The 14,003-nt window shown below is 45.6% G+C and overlaps 1 protein-coding gene across 4 annotated transcripts in view; it reads right to left on the bottom strand.

Moving 5' to 3' along the window:
- Positions 1-7,165: 7,165 nt before the first annotated feature.
- Positions 7,166-14,003, bottom strand: part of LOC130515851 (MAM domain-containing glycosylphosphatidylinositol anchor protein 2-like) — a 106,064-nt gene continuing 99,226 nt past the window's right edge. For all 4 annotated transcript variants that reach the window (XM_057016388.1, XM_057016390.1, XM_057016387.1 and 1 more), the window contains exon 18: positions 7,166-13,566. In XM_057016388.1, coding sequence (XP_056872368.1) covers positions 13,478-13,566 — 89 coding nt within the window. In that variant the 3' untranslated portion in view covers positions 7,166-13,477. The remainder of the gene's footprint in view (positions 13,567-14,003) is intronic.

Genomic DNA, 14,003 nt, shown 5'->3' with positions numbered 1-14,003 from the left:
TCCATGCAAGGCGCCGCGGCGTTGCAGCGGCGGGGCCTCGCGCTGCAGCGGCGAGGCCTCGCAGAGCCCAGATGTCTGGTTGCATTCCTATTTACTTGTTGCCGTGTCTGCGTGGGTTTTCCCTAGACACTCCAGGTTCCTCCCACAGTCCGAACACATGAACATTAGGTTAATTGGCTCCTCAAATTTGCCTGCAGGTACGCGCCTCCGTGGTTTGAGTGCCCGCAGTCCCACTGTGACGCCATTTGATGATTAAAACATAGTTGGCGGAGGATAAAAGGACGGATTCATCCTCCAAGAAGTGAAGCAACGCCATATCTGTCCACTTTTATCTGATCAATACGCACTACTCGCTGCGGAACCTTCACTGAACCACATCTACATTTCTCCATCTTACCCCAGGGACCCCCAAGGAGAATCGTAACGCACAATTAAAATTTCTCGGTCGACTGCGTTCTGCAGGCTGCCAATATGAGGGGAAAAAAACAAAAAACAATAACAGCAAAGTCTGTGGTAAACAAAGTTAAAGGTGATTCTGATAAATGAGCAAGAAGAACATGGAGAGGTGATTAGCCGCGAAAGCTATATTTGGCGATATGAGCAGCCCACCAACACAGTGTGAAGTAATGTGACTCTTCATCAGTGTGAAACCGTTCAATTGATTTATTTTGGTGTCTGGTTTACAGAGTAAACAACAGCAAGCCTGAGGGCAAAGCACCTCTGTGGTGCAGCAGTCCCCTAATGCTGCAAAAAGTTGCAAATTTGGGTTGATCATCACAGGACCGTAAAAACCATGAAGTGAACTTTCGACTTACAGATTTTCTTTAGTTTGTTTACATGAAACTAGTTATGTTTTTCCACTAAATGGGTGTTCGTGGCACGAGGAGACTAAGATCTCTGCCTTGTTTGTACGTTTTACCAGGGAGACTGGGTCAAAGGCCCCAGAAATTTACATCAGTGACAGTAAAGTAAGTGTAGTCAAGTATAACTCCAGTGTTATACCTTCATAGTTTGTAGTGTTGAATCATGAGATAGGAGGGTCAGCTTCCTCTTACAAGAAAGGGCAGGATGAAAATAAAGGCCAAAGCCAGATTAGGTTGCTGCTAAATATACTAGCAAATAGTCATATTTATGCACTTGTTCAAGAAAGGAATAAAGGAAAGTTCATGATAATTGAGGCTCGCTGGTGCAGCTCTACCTACAACAGGTGCAACACAAAGCTTTTCACAACAATTGAAGGACTCCAAAAATTCAATCATAGTTCCAGGAGGGTCCAGGAGAATAAAGAATGACCGTGTTGGTCTGATTGGTGCCCACAGGCTGGAGTACGGGAGGCTGGCTGGTGCTCTGCACTCTGCTGGTGGTTGAGTCCTCAGGAGGGACTTTAGCTTTTCAACAAAAACGAAAAAATAACTCAGCTGGAAAATTAAACAGCAGGCCTTTGCTAGTGGTCGTGAATTTGATTGCGGCTTGCACTCAACTTTAGATGACTAAAAAGGATTTTTTTTCATACGTTAAATATCTCCCGATCACATTGTTTTTAATTTCACCAATTTATTCTGACTTGTTATTGCAGGTGCAACCAATAGCAAGTTATTAGTTTATCCTCCACTCAGAGACCCTGTTGAACCAACGTGTTGCTTGAAGTGGCTCTTAAATCCCAGCAGCCTGGAACGCACCTGGGATGTCGCACAATCAGCACGTAGATCGGCTGCACCTGTCAGGTGGATTGTCCTGGAAGAGGATTTGCATCCTCTGATGGCGAGGAAGGTGGCTCCCAACAAGTGGCTGTTGTTTCCCAGACACCACCAGCTGTCTCACTTGGTTTCATGCTTAGTCAAAAGTGCAAATTGAAAATTATTTCCAGATTCTGCTTCATGTTGTCTGACCCACTTCTGTTTTTACATAGATGTATCTTTATTTTTGGAATGACTCATCTCTGGATTCACAACTCAAAATTAAAGGAGAGAAATTCTCTTTTTCGCCCCCAAAAATCAAATTCCAGGACCACTTGATGCAACGCTCCAGGCAGGGCATTTGAAGCCACTCTAAATAATAACGCGTGTATTTATATTTAATATAATCGGGTCTATTACCTCATGAGAGCGCCGAGATAAGCCGGCGGAGGGGGTGGGACCTCATGGCGTGGTGCAACCGTGGACGTGGAGACGAGAAAAGGTCATTCGTGCTGATGCAACGTTTTTTATTTGATGTGAAAGTCATGGAGCTTGATGGATCATCCAAAGGTCGACCGAGTCATCACGCCCATGTTGCCAGGAGGGGCGATACCAGACCCGATCCGATGACCTTTGCACTCCATTGGAGAACAAGAGGTGTGAATGTCTCCTCCGGTGGGTTGATAAGGGCCTGGGCGGGGCTTGCACACTCACGCGATGAGCGACCTTGCCTGCCGCCTTAATCACTCTTTCCCATTTGCAGATTTCTGAGCGGAGTTGAAGGAATCAGAGTACTTGAAGCTTCATTTGCCTCCAGTCTCACTTGGAGGACTCCAGTCAAGGGCGGCACTGGCGGAGGGGTGTCATTGTGGGGAGTGGGGGAGTTACGGATTTATGCTCTTTTGATCTGTATCAGCAACTTTAACGGTAATGAAAATCCCGCGTCCTCGCACCTGCTTGGATAAACACAATTCACACTGAGCAAATGAATCGACTGCTTGATATGCGCAGGGAGCATTAATCATTATCCTGCTAGCTCATGAGAATTGCTCCCGCAGCTTAGCGGTAAACAAAACTTATGAAATCTGCTGTCAATTAGCTTGTTGAGAAATGGTATAGAGCATGACAGAAGCAAAGTGGGGGGAGGTTAAGTGTGGCATCATCTTTGTTGTCGGGCCTCGAGATGCTGCAAGCAAATGTTAACGGCAAAACAGGAATTCTGAAATGCAGAATTGATGAAATTATTCTAAAAAAAACCCCCAGCATTGACAGCCTGTTGGAGTTAGCTTTGGCGTTAGCAACGAGGTTATTGAAGGACTACTGCTGGGAAATTTGCAACATGTTTTTTTCCCCCTGTTATTTAATTCTACTACATTTTACCATTTTTTTAAAGGTCACAGCTTCATTTTAAGACTGTCAGAATGTCAGAAGAGCAGAAAGAAACACACTCTGTTGCCTTTAAGGTCCTATAGGGTGGCTGGAATTTTCCCAACATATTATCCAGAGGTCGAGGTCGGGGCTTTGTAATGACAACGCCCGCGACCTGAAATTTATTCGCTTTAATATTATATCCCTGGAGTCGTTGCCACAAAGGGTTTCTATAAATTCTGGCTAACTTAATGTTTAATAATTATTATATATTTTGTGATATAGAAATCAACTTAATCTGTCACAAATGGAAACAAGTGAATTGCTAGTTTCATGTGTGCAGCAGCAGAAATCATTTCTCATTTACATTTATTAAATTGTGAAATGAATTTCAGTTGCTATTAGACACCAGACAGTCAATTATTGAAATAGCAGCATGACCAGAATATTCAAGTAAATATGAAAAAAAGAACTAGAGGCCAGAGTGAGATTAGCTTTTAACGCAAAAATATGCAGAAATGTTTTCAGCAAAGCAAACATGTTAAACTATTTAGAGCACAAACACGCTCCTCTGTCACGGTAAATGCATCGTTAGCTTGTTGTTAGTAATGCTGCAGGTCTGCTGGTTGGAGGTTTTTGTCAGAAAGATCTGTGTTTTCTCTCCCTGAAGCTTCCAAGCAAAAGAAAGAAACAACAACAAAAAAAAAGCTCAGCAGTCAGACTGTTGCTGCGAGCGGATCACCTGTGAAGACATCCTGAGGGGGAGTCTCTCCAGATGTGACAGCAGCGAAATACAGGACTGAACGTACGCAGAACAAGACTTGAATCAGACGGAAAACGAACCGCGGCTCATCTGAAGACCAGCATCCTCTCACACGGTGTTTAATCACCTGGAAGGATGAAACTGAAACGAAGAGGCGGCGCGCTCGGTGAAAGTCTTCTAAATTGCTTCTTAGCAGCAGCAGAAATAGTCCCACCGAGATGAAGCAACAGTGGGGGGAAGAAAAGTGGGTCCGCTCTGTTGTTTAGTTTAGTCCAGACAAAAAAAAAAAAAAAAATCTGATGCCTTCCCTTCCTGCGCATTCTTATCGCATGCAGCAGATGTCTGAGCGGATGCCGGCGGCCTCGTGTTTGTGATGAGAACTCCTGGTTATGCGTGGTGGCATCCAGGATGAGCACGGGCTTCCGAAGGGCAGAGACATAAATTATTCAGCCTGAAGTTTTGCATCAGCGCAGGCTCAGATGGAGGCACATGAGAGGGATTAATTCATGCAACATCCATGAGAGGATGAGGAGATGACTCAAAGCCGCGCGTTGACAAAGAACGCGCCGGTGGAGATGCAAATGAACGATCAGCCCGGCAGAAGAGTTCACTCCTAAATCGTGACTGAGATGAATTCAGGCCTTAAATGCAGGTGATAGACGAAGCAGGCGACCGGATTTATCGACCCGGGCCAACGTTAGCCTATAAAACCTGCATAATAGGAGACCTTAATTTAAAAGACCTTAATAACATCTCAGCACTGGGTGTTCGTAACAGTCAATAAAATAAATTGATGTTTTATTTATCGTAATCATCTCTTATCTGAGCTGGACGACAAAAGCAGCGAGCACAAAGCCTGGTGGTAAATACGATGGCCTGTCGGCGGCCAGGTGGTCATCCCACGTTTGCCCGGGCGGCTTTGACAAAGCTGGCATCAACGAGCGGGTTCGGCTTGAGTGACGTGAGGAGCCCCGTCAGAGGCGCGTTAGCGGCCATTAGCATTCCGTGACATTTCCCCGTCTGTCAAGAAAGCGGAGGTTGCCCTGTAAACAAAGTGCGGTGGCGGCGCCAGGAGAAAGGGGAATTGAATGTAAAATGTAAAACGGCATTGTTCGTCGGTGGAGACACCAGGTGTGCATTCTAATGCAGATCTACAGCCTGGACCCAACAGAGGAGGGAGATGATAAGAGGCTGAATAATTGGGACACGCGACAGGGTAATTGAAAGTACTCGGGATTTTAAAGGCCAAATGCTACCAGGGGTTATCAGCTACAAAAACCACTGGGTTTTTCAGAAGACTAGTGGCCCCCCACCCCCTCCACACAAAAACAAACCTGAAATTATTCACTTATTCTACCAGGACAGAATGCAATCATAAACTCTACAAGCACGCTGAGAGCCTTTAAAGTGCTGTAAATTTACTTTTAGCGCCTCGTGTGCAGGAGCGATGTTAGGATTGTTTACTTTACATCCTTTTGAATTAATGCGCTCCAGTCGCCAGCAGCCGATCCCATTTCAGTAATTGCCCGGGTAATAGACCCGACTTTACAACGCGGCGTTGATGTTGTTGAGTTTCTGTCACCTGCAAAAGCTGAAAGAGTAGGAAGGGAGTATCGATCCCCCGAAGATGTGCTGTACACTCACACGCCTGTGCAACTTCTTAAAAAAGTAAAAAACAAAAAACAAAAACGCAACGTTCTCTTGGTGGGCAGCCTCGGGAAAGGCCCACGGCTAAAGAGAGGCTGACGAAGAATCTGCATCTAATAAAACAACAACACACTCTCGCTCATCCCTCAGGGTAGCTGGATAAACACAACACAAATGTGGCCGATTCTCTCGCTCGTGCTGAAAAAACATGAGGGAAAAACCAAAAGGTCTTTCCTTCCAGGCATATGGACCGATGCTGGTGCAGCAGAAAGTTCTGGTTCCGTAATGTAAACAAATGCACAACGAAGAGTATTTGGATCAGATATCCATCCATCCATCCATTCTCTACCGCTTATCCGGGGTCGGGTCGCGGGGGCAGCAGCCTAAGGAGAGAAGCCCAGACTTCCCTCTCCCCAGCTACCTCCTCCAGCTCATCCGGAGGGATCCCCAGGCGTTCCCAGGCCAGTCGAGAGACATAGTCTCTCCAACGTGTCCTGGGTCTCCCCGGGGGTCTCCTACCGGAGGGACATGCCCTGAACACCTCACCAGGGAGGCATCCAGGGGGCATCCTGACTAGATGCCCAAGCCACCTCATCTGGCTCCTCTCAACGCGGAGGAGCAGCGACTCTACTCCGAGCTCCTCCCGGATGGCAGAGCTTCTCACCCTATCTCTAAGCTAATTGCTTGTTAAGACCTCAAGACTGCTTATTGCTTTGTCTCCAATGTAAATTCAGATTGCAATGAATAATTTGTGATATATTCAAAGAGCAGATGGTCACTAATATGCAGATTTAGAACACACGATCCCCTAAATGAATCCTTAGCTAAACCATAAACTGTATAGTCAGACCATGGCTGAGTGATTTCCTGTGGTCTCCACAGGCAGCTTCATGCCGCAGTCATCTTATTTCTGGCTGTATTTGCATTATGCTGCATTTACTGGCTTTACTTAGTCAAAGACAGCTTGAGTTTTTGTTTGTCTTATTAAAAAGTCCCTTTTACAGATGCACTTTGACAGCATTTTGGACTGTCAAATACAGTCAAGTAATCGGATACCTGCTGATATCCTCTCCAGAGCTCTCATTGTTGCCTACCTCCTACTGTACAAACAGCCTGTAGCAGCCACTCCTCCTCCAAAGCTCACACCTAAACACCTTCTTTATGGCAGGCAGGACCCCGCCTCCACCGCGTGCTCATGCTGGTTATCCATGCTGATGCCTCAAATCTGGATGCGAACCGCTGTGGTGTATTCTGAAGGTCACAGGGTGAAGAGAGGAAGAGAACAACATCATCTGCAAACAAACACAGATAAAATTCCCAGAAGGGCAGACAACAACGGCGGAATAAACAATTCCATTTAGTCAAAGGTCGTTCTTCCTTTTTCATATCACACAAGAATAAAAAAGGCTTTTTTTGTCATAGATTTCTGCTTGCCCTCGCACCATTGTTGCTCTTATCTTCCGCTGAGATTTCCCAAAATCACTCACCTGTTTTCAGCTCTTAACCGAAAAGCTCTTTAAAAGGAGCCCAAAGTTAGGGTTACCTTGTAAAGAAACAATTTCCAGATCATAAAAAGCCTCTCTTGTTAGTGGAGGCGGGCCGTCACCGCGGGGACGACTCTTTGTAGCCCTGTGGGGACAAAAGCATCACGTACAAGTAGGCCAGAGAGACAATAATAAAGTCGGGCGTGGAGAACGCATGACACGGCACATAAAATATTCCTTCTCTTTATTTTTTTCCATTAGTTGCAGGTATGGCACAAAAGAATGGGTGATAAAGCCAAAGAAACACAGTGAAAAAAGAAGCCCAGTTGTATATAAATATAGAGCACGCAACAGAGAAGAGTGACAGGTCATCATTACAGGGTGTCAGCACGGAACAAGATAAATAACATCACTTAGAAAAAAACAAGATGGCTTTTCTCAACAACCATGATATTACAGAATCAAATCTTATTATCCCCAGGGGTCTTTTCAGATGGTTGAGGGGGGTTGGCCATTGTTCACCGGTGTCCTACTCGTCATCCCGATGAACTGAAGTTGAAATAAATGAAACGAACACACACACTCCCTGCGCATTCAGTCAGAACGAGTGAAGGAGAGAGAGATGGAAGAGGAAGGGGGAGCAGAGACTCGGGGGTTCTAAGTGGTGGCAGTTTTCCCGGTGGTAAAGTTGTCACAGCCTGCCGCCGTGCCGTCAAATAACGATACGCCGCTTCCTTCCTGACAGACGGAGATGAGATCTCTGGGATGCGTTTACCCCTCAGTTATTTAGTAGGGCTGCAGTCAGCCTCCTGCCAGGAAGCCGCGGCGTGCTACCTAGCCATTGTGATGTCCCCAGCAATCCCTCGTTAAATCCCCTCTGCCTGCTTCATTCAAAGAAATAAGGTGCATTATGGTAGCTGCTAATATCTCGTGCCAGCAAAAGTTGCAACTCCGGGAGGTAAAACAGCGAGTTGAATGGCACCGTGTGACAAAGCCCTTCTTAGATTGAACAGAAAAGTCTTTCCACCCAGAGAAAACGGTTGCTCCTGGTCTATTTTTGAGACCCTCGGAGGTCTGCGGATTGGAATAGATGGCAGAAATAATAAAGGACAGCTTTAAGTATGTTGGTAAACACCATCATACAGCCGGATTACTTTAAAAGCACCTTCCAGAAATGCCATTATTGTTGGGAACTGCATAAAAGAGCGGTGCGGTGCTTAAAAGCAATATCGTTGCTACTTTGTCCCGTAATACCGCAAGGTATCCACGTCCCGGAAATTAAGGCAATGTTGATTGGATTTTCTCATATAGCATCTGGTAATGGTCCTACTCTCATGGATAGGTTTAATCAAATCTGCCAAACAACCTGGGAAATTGCTTTGACAGGCCGCACGTGGCAGCGAATTACACGAGCACCTCCAGTACTTTTGCTTAAGTGGTATTAATGGGAGCGTGGGCTACGTCCTCCTGTCTACGCATCTTTACTATTTTATCTGGTGTTTTTTTTCATTCCTTTCCAGGCAACGCTTTTGCCACCAATCAGGCAAGTTGAATCATTCCTTTTCATTAGTGCGGAAGCAGAAAACACCGTGGACGCGCCCCCCCCAATCCCCCGACAGCGCTGGCTTTTTGACAAAGATTGATTTTTGTGGTCTGGTTTCCACCGAGGATTGAGGCAACTTCTGGGAGAAGCTGCAACCAGCATGTAGCACGTTCACCATGACAACGCCGACTGGACCCTGGAAGATGCCAAACACTGGTCCAAACACAACATACTAATGTTGCTATTTCTGGCCTCTGTGTGGTTCTGGTGTGGATTTCAGGCCTCAGATACAGGAGGAAATCATGCGTTGCAACACAGCAGCAGCTATATTGATGACCTATAGCCCGTGATGGTACGGCGAGATGGCGGAAAGGTCCAGGGCGATCTGAGGTGCAACAAAGGCCGCGGGAGTCAATCACCCTCCGCTGGACTCAAAGACGCTGCTCCAGGTGATGCAACTGTGAAAGTTCCTGTCATAATCTGGCTTTAATGCGCCTTTCCTGGATATGATTGGATGTTTGCTGGTCACCTGACAGCTACACAGCTGGTAAGTGTGTGAGTGAGTGAGTGAGTGTGTGTGTGTGTGTGTGTGTGGGGGGGGGTCATGTGACTGGACTCCGCTGATGCAAGAGTGGCTCATGTGCTCTGCTTTGATCCACTCTAGAAACTGCTATTGATTAGTGGACGGCAGCGCTGGGCTGCATTTCAAACCCGACGGACAATAAGTGAATTAAAATCCAAACAATGGAGCTCTGTCTGCAAAAGGAGGTCATTTCTTTAGGTCTTTTGCATCATCACACATGCTCGAACCTCTAATGCATTATAATGAATCCATACATGCGAGGAAATCTGCTCGTTTACAATTGTTTATGAAAATAATAAGCTAGTAAGAGGGAAATGACTAATTATGCACAGCACAGTTAATGTAAACATATTTATAAGCATTCATAAATATTCAAGTGGAGTCCAGCTGCTGTCCTTAAGAATATTCCTGCTGCGAATGTGTGCGCTGTGTAGATTTGAAGGTCCAGTGTGTTCAGTTAAATAATAATAATAATAGTAAATAATAACATTAATGTGTTGATTGCTCTTCTGTAACGTGTTCTTGCAGTAACAATTCTCTCCACTAGAAGCCACCAAATCTCACAAACTGGAGTTTTAGAGCCTTTGCCAAACCGTAACAGTGAATGCTTCTGGACGTGCATGGTCCACAATGCAAAAATAGTCAAAAAACTCATTTTTATAAATAGTATTGAGTCCCGTTGCTGCATTACAGGTGTCATAATGTGTGATAATGCATCATGGGATAGAAACGAGCCCTCCCACAGTGACATCGGGGGCGCTATGTAACTGTAATATGAAAACAAAGCAAGCTTCAAATTCCTCACACTTGTTATAATAATGTCCACCAAGGCCGAGATCCATTATTTAATGAAAAATAAAGCCAGCGAAAAACCTGGTAAGGAAGAGAGTCACACACTTCCCGTGTACGTGTTAATCCACTGTACTTTCAAGTAGCTTAGAGGCCTTTTATCAATAATAGAGTCGAGATGAGAGCACACGCTCGTCACATGCTCGTGTCCCTTGTACACACAAAAGGGAGAGGCCAGCATGAAATGTGTGTGTAGCACAGAAATAAAGAAAGAATACAGCAAAGAGCTGTAACTACCATGGAAACAAACAACGGTTCATATTTTTCTGTCCAATTTCAGCTGCAGCTCAGGGAAAATTACACAATATTCCTTTCACACAGGCAGAAACTTTTCTGATGAATGTACCCAGAATTTAATAATGCCCGCCACAGAGGGAGGATAAAAAAAAAAAAAAGAACAGGTCTGCCATGGTTGCTGAAAGGCAAATGCTGATTCAATTCCAACATACACAAAATCAATTTCACAGAGTAGTGACTTAAAGGTAATGCGCGGGGGTTCCTGTTACTTTAAAGCAATTGTTTTCTTCATTTTGGAAAAGTAAGCTTTGCTTTGTTTACCTCTTTGTGAGAATTAGATGAGAACATTGATAGACTCTCATGTTTATACAGTAAATGGGATCCCACAGCCTCCAGTCAGTTAGCTTAAATTAGCATCAAGGGTGGAAAATGGAGGAAACCGCTAGCCTGGCTCTGCCTGAAGCTAACAATAGACCTTGGAAGAAATAACGAACATGTCATACCTTGTTTGTTTAATATGTGCGAAAACTGAACAGTAAAAATGACCTACTGCAATTTCGTGGGGTTATTTGTCTTCTACTACTTTTTTGTGTTGCCTGGAGACTGCCTTTCTCCTGTTTTTTTTTTCTTCTTTTGAAATATTTTAATACTAATACTTGGATTTTGCCTGTACTAAATGCTGAGCTTAAGTGGTCTTGACTTTAATACCTTCAGACAAAAGACTAGGTATTCCCATTTTTCAGGTTACGCGCGAGCCTTGGAGCTCTTAGCCAGATTTTCCAGTGTTCGCCGACACAGAGGTCAGCTGCTAGCAGCCTCAGCCGTCGCCACGGGACAGAGGAGCGCGGCAAAGCAAGAACGGTCAAAATACCTTTAGGAATTTGTATAATAATCCAGAGTAACACCGGGCACTTTGGCACTTTCCCTGACCCGCCGTGAGGATAAAGCAGCCCGCTGAGGGATACTTCTGGGATCAGTGTCAAAAGGTCTGAATGAAAGCTGAAAGCACACTCACAGGCCACTGAATATTCCTCTGTAAAACAGCGAGAGTAATACGACTGTAAGAAAATAACCCCAGGACTCTGGTTACATTCATTGTGATCTGGGCCTCCTGAAAACAAGAATAAAAAAGAAAGAACAGGACCCGGACAGCATGACGTCACAGATGGTGGTATTATTAAAGATGCCCTGAAATGCTCGTCATTCCGCTCTGTTTTGCTTGGCATATATTCATCTGTATCACACATATAGTACACAGCCTCACACATACAGTATATGGGACCCGCTCAGACCCACACAGGCTACATATGCTGTACAACCACGAACCCTTCAAGCACCCTGCACCCACACCACATGCCCACTCCTCCTTCTGCGTCCTTCCGGCTGCATTTTAAATGAAAACTTAAAAAACGATAAATGTAAATATCCGGGGACTCGGTTCAGAGCGCGGAAAAAGCCGGTGGGAGCAGGGTACGTGTGTGTGCAGAGATATAGAAAAAATGGATCGTATATGTTCAGACCTTAACTCGTATGTTGTGCTTTCTGGGCTCCAACATAAAACATTTATCATAAACCTCTGGATAGAGCCTTTTTAACATTTACAAGTTATACAGGTCCCAAATTGGTTTGGGTCATAGGCCTCCGTCAGCTCGGATACTTAAGCAATGCGAAAGGGAGACGAAGAGAAGAGAAAGTAAGTTAAGTCATCTTCAACGGAAAGGAAAAAAGAAACAAGACACAAGTCCTCAAAACAGTTTCTCATAACCGACAATGAACAGAATTTATAGTTTTCTTATTTTCTCTTTTTTACAATACATTTTTTAAAAACCCCGCTGGTTAAGGTTATGGTCTCAGGTAGATCTTCCACAGTCTATTTTTCACAGTTTGTGTAAAAGCAGAGAAACATTCTCACTAGAGTAATAAAATATGACTATTGTTATGATCATTATGGTTTTTTTTTCTTTTATTCTCGTATTGTTCCGTAGAAACGACGGAGGACGGGACGGCGTCATCCCGGTGTTCCTACACTCCTCCCTGTACAAAGTTTTAGTCAGCACTGGTTCTTTTCTTTTGTTTAAAAAAGAAAAAAGCAACGCGTGCTCGCAGGAAAGGAGAATTATGGGAAGGAAGGGAGAAGAATTCATTCGGAGAAGTGTCTTTGTCCTCCAGCGTGATCTTAAACTGTCATTCCCAAAACAAACAAACCAAAAAGGAAAAAAAACTGGTTCAGAGCCTCGTTTTGTCGGGTCCAGGTGGGACAAACCTCCGCCGCCTTCATTCAGAGCCGCACGCAGGCGCGGGCTCGGGCTCGGGTGCATGCACACGCACACGCGCACACTCTTCTACGCACGCCAGACAACCGCTCCGTCAAAGGTTAAAGCCGGGCGAAGCGCCCTTCCTCCCTCTGGACACGCCTTCCCATCAGCACTTGTGGGGCGAGAGAAACATGTAGAAAATAGCCCATCAGAGGAAACATGAAAAGAGTGTGTCCGATGTTGATTAACACCCAGGCTCGCGATTCGGTTTGTTATCTGAAGGCACTTTTGTTTCATGGCAGAAAGTAAAGTGGCTTCTGTTCCACTGGAGGACTGGACATGGCCCCGCCTCCCTCCCCAGACCGTCCATCCCTCACGCCTCCTCTCCGCTCCCTCTCATGTTCTCCTGACCTGGAGCCTCGTCTGCTCCGCCACCGGGCCGTCGGCGGGCCGCTCAGGCTCGTCAGCACAGTGTTAGAGTAGATGCGCCGGCGGCCTCAGAGGCCGGGATGAGGGAACGTCCTCATTTTCCTACAGCACAGCGCCGAGCAGGTGGACAAATGCCGGGGCGCCACGCGAGGACGGGCCAGACGGGAAAAAAACGAGCGTCGCGAGCGACGTCTGGGGCGAGAAGAGAAAGATACACGGGAGGAAAACCTTCTTCCTCTCTGGAAAGTCAGCAGTGTTTCCGCTCTCGCTTCTTAAGTTCAGAAAATTGTTCTTGTGCTTTACAAACTGTCCTCCCTCCACGTCCGCCCGGGCGCTCCGTGCCCGCCCCCGGCTGTGCTCGCGTAGGTCTCCCGAGTCCTGCATCGAAGGGGGTTTTCTGCAAAGAGGTCTCGTAGAAAAAAACAAACAAACAAAAAAACAGTAGCACATCTTCTTTATTACTTTTTCTGTGACGTCTGAGTCACTTTTTTTTTTCTTTTCTTTAGTGACGTCCAGTCCCTCCGCGGTCCCTCAGGGGTCCCCTGATGCCTTCAGGATGCATGAATCTTTGGTGATTGGATGCCGAGGATACAGTTCACAGACGGTGGGTCTGCATTCGCCTCTGAGGTGACAGAGAGAGGGGTCACCTTTGACCTTCCAGGAGGGTCATCACCAAGGTGACACATAGCAGCCATATATGGGAGGATCTAAACAGAACCTTGGAGCTGAGATCTGTGGGACAGGGAAGGGGAAACACAAATCAAGTGGAGCTGTGAGCTCAATAGCCACACAAAGTTGAACATTTCTGGACACAAAGGTGCTGCAGAGGTGTGGTTAAAGCATCGTGGTCGCCCTCTGGTGGTGGGCTGCAGTAATCCGTTGTCCTAAAGGTCATAAATGCTGAACAGTTCTTTTCTTTTTGGTTGTGTTGTAGCCAAAGGAGGCTTCCTGGAAAAATCAATCACTCGGGAGAAAATTGCCAAATCATAAGTCTTCCTCATCTCCTGCTTGTCTGGTTGCAAGCAAACAAATCTGTCTCCGAAATGAAATGACTTTTGTGTTTATATCCTAATTATTGGTCTTATTGTATCGTTCATTGGAGTCTCATTTTTAAATCACTGTCTTCGCACGGTAAATAATGTAAAAATCAAAAGAAGTTTTGTGGTCAT

This window comes from Takifugu flavidus, chromosome 19 (genome assembly GCF_003711565.1).
Source record: "Takifugu flavidus isolate HTHZ2018 chromosome 19, ASM371156v2, whole genome shotgun sequence".
In the NCBI taxonomy this organism is placed as follows: Eukaryota; Metazoa; Chordata; class Actinopteri; order Tetraodontiformes; family Tetraodontidae; genus Takifugu; species Takifugu flavidus.
Note: the sequence above shows the minus strand (reverse complement) of the source record. Positions and strands in the feature narration are given on the sequence as shown.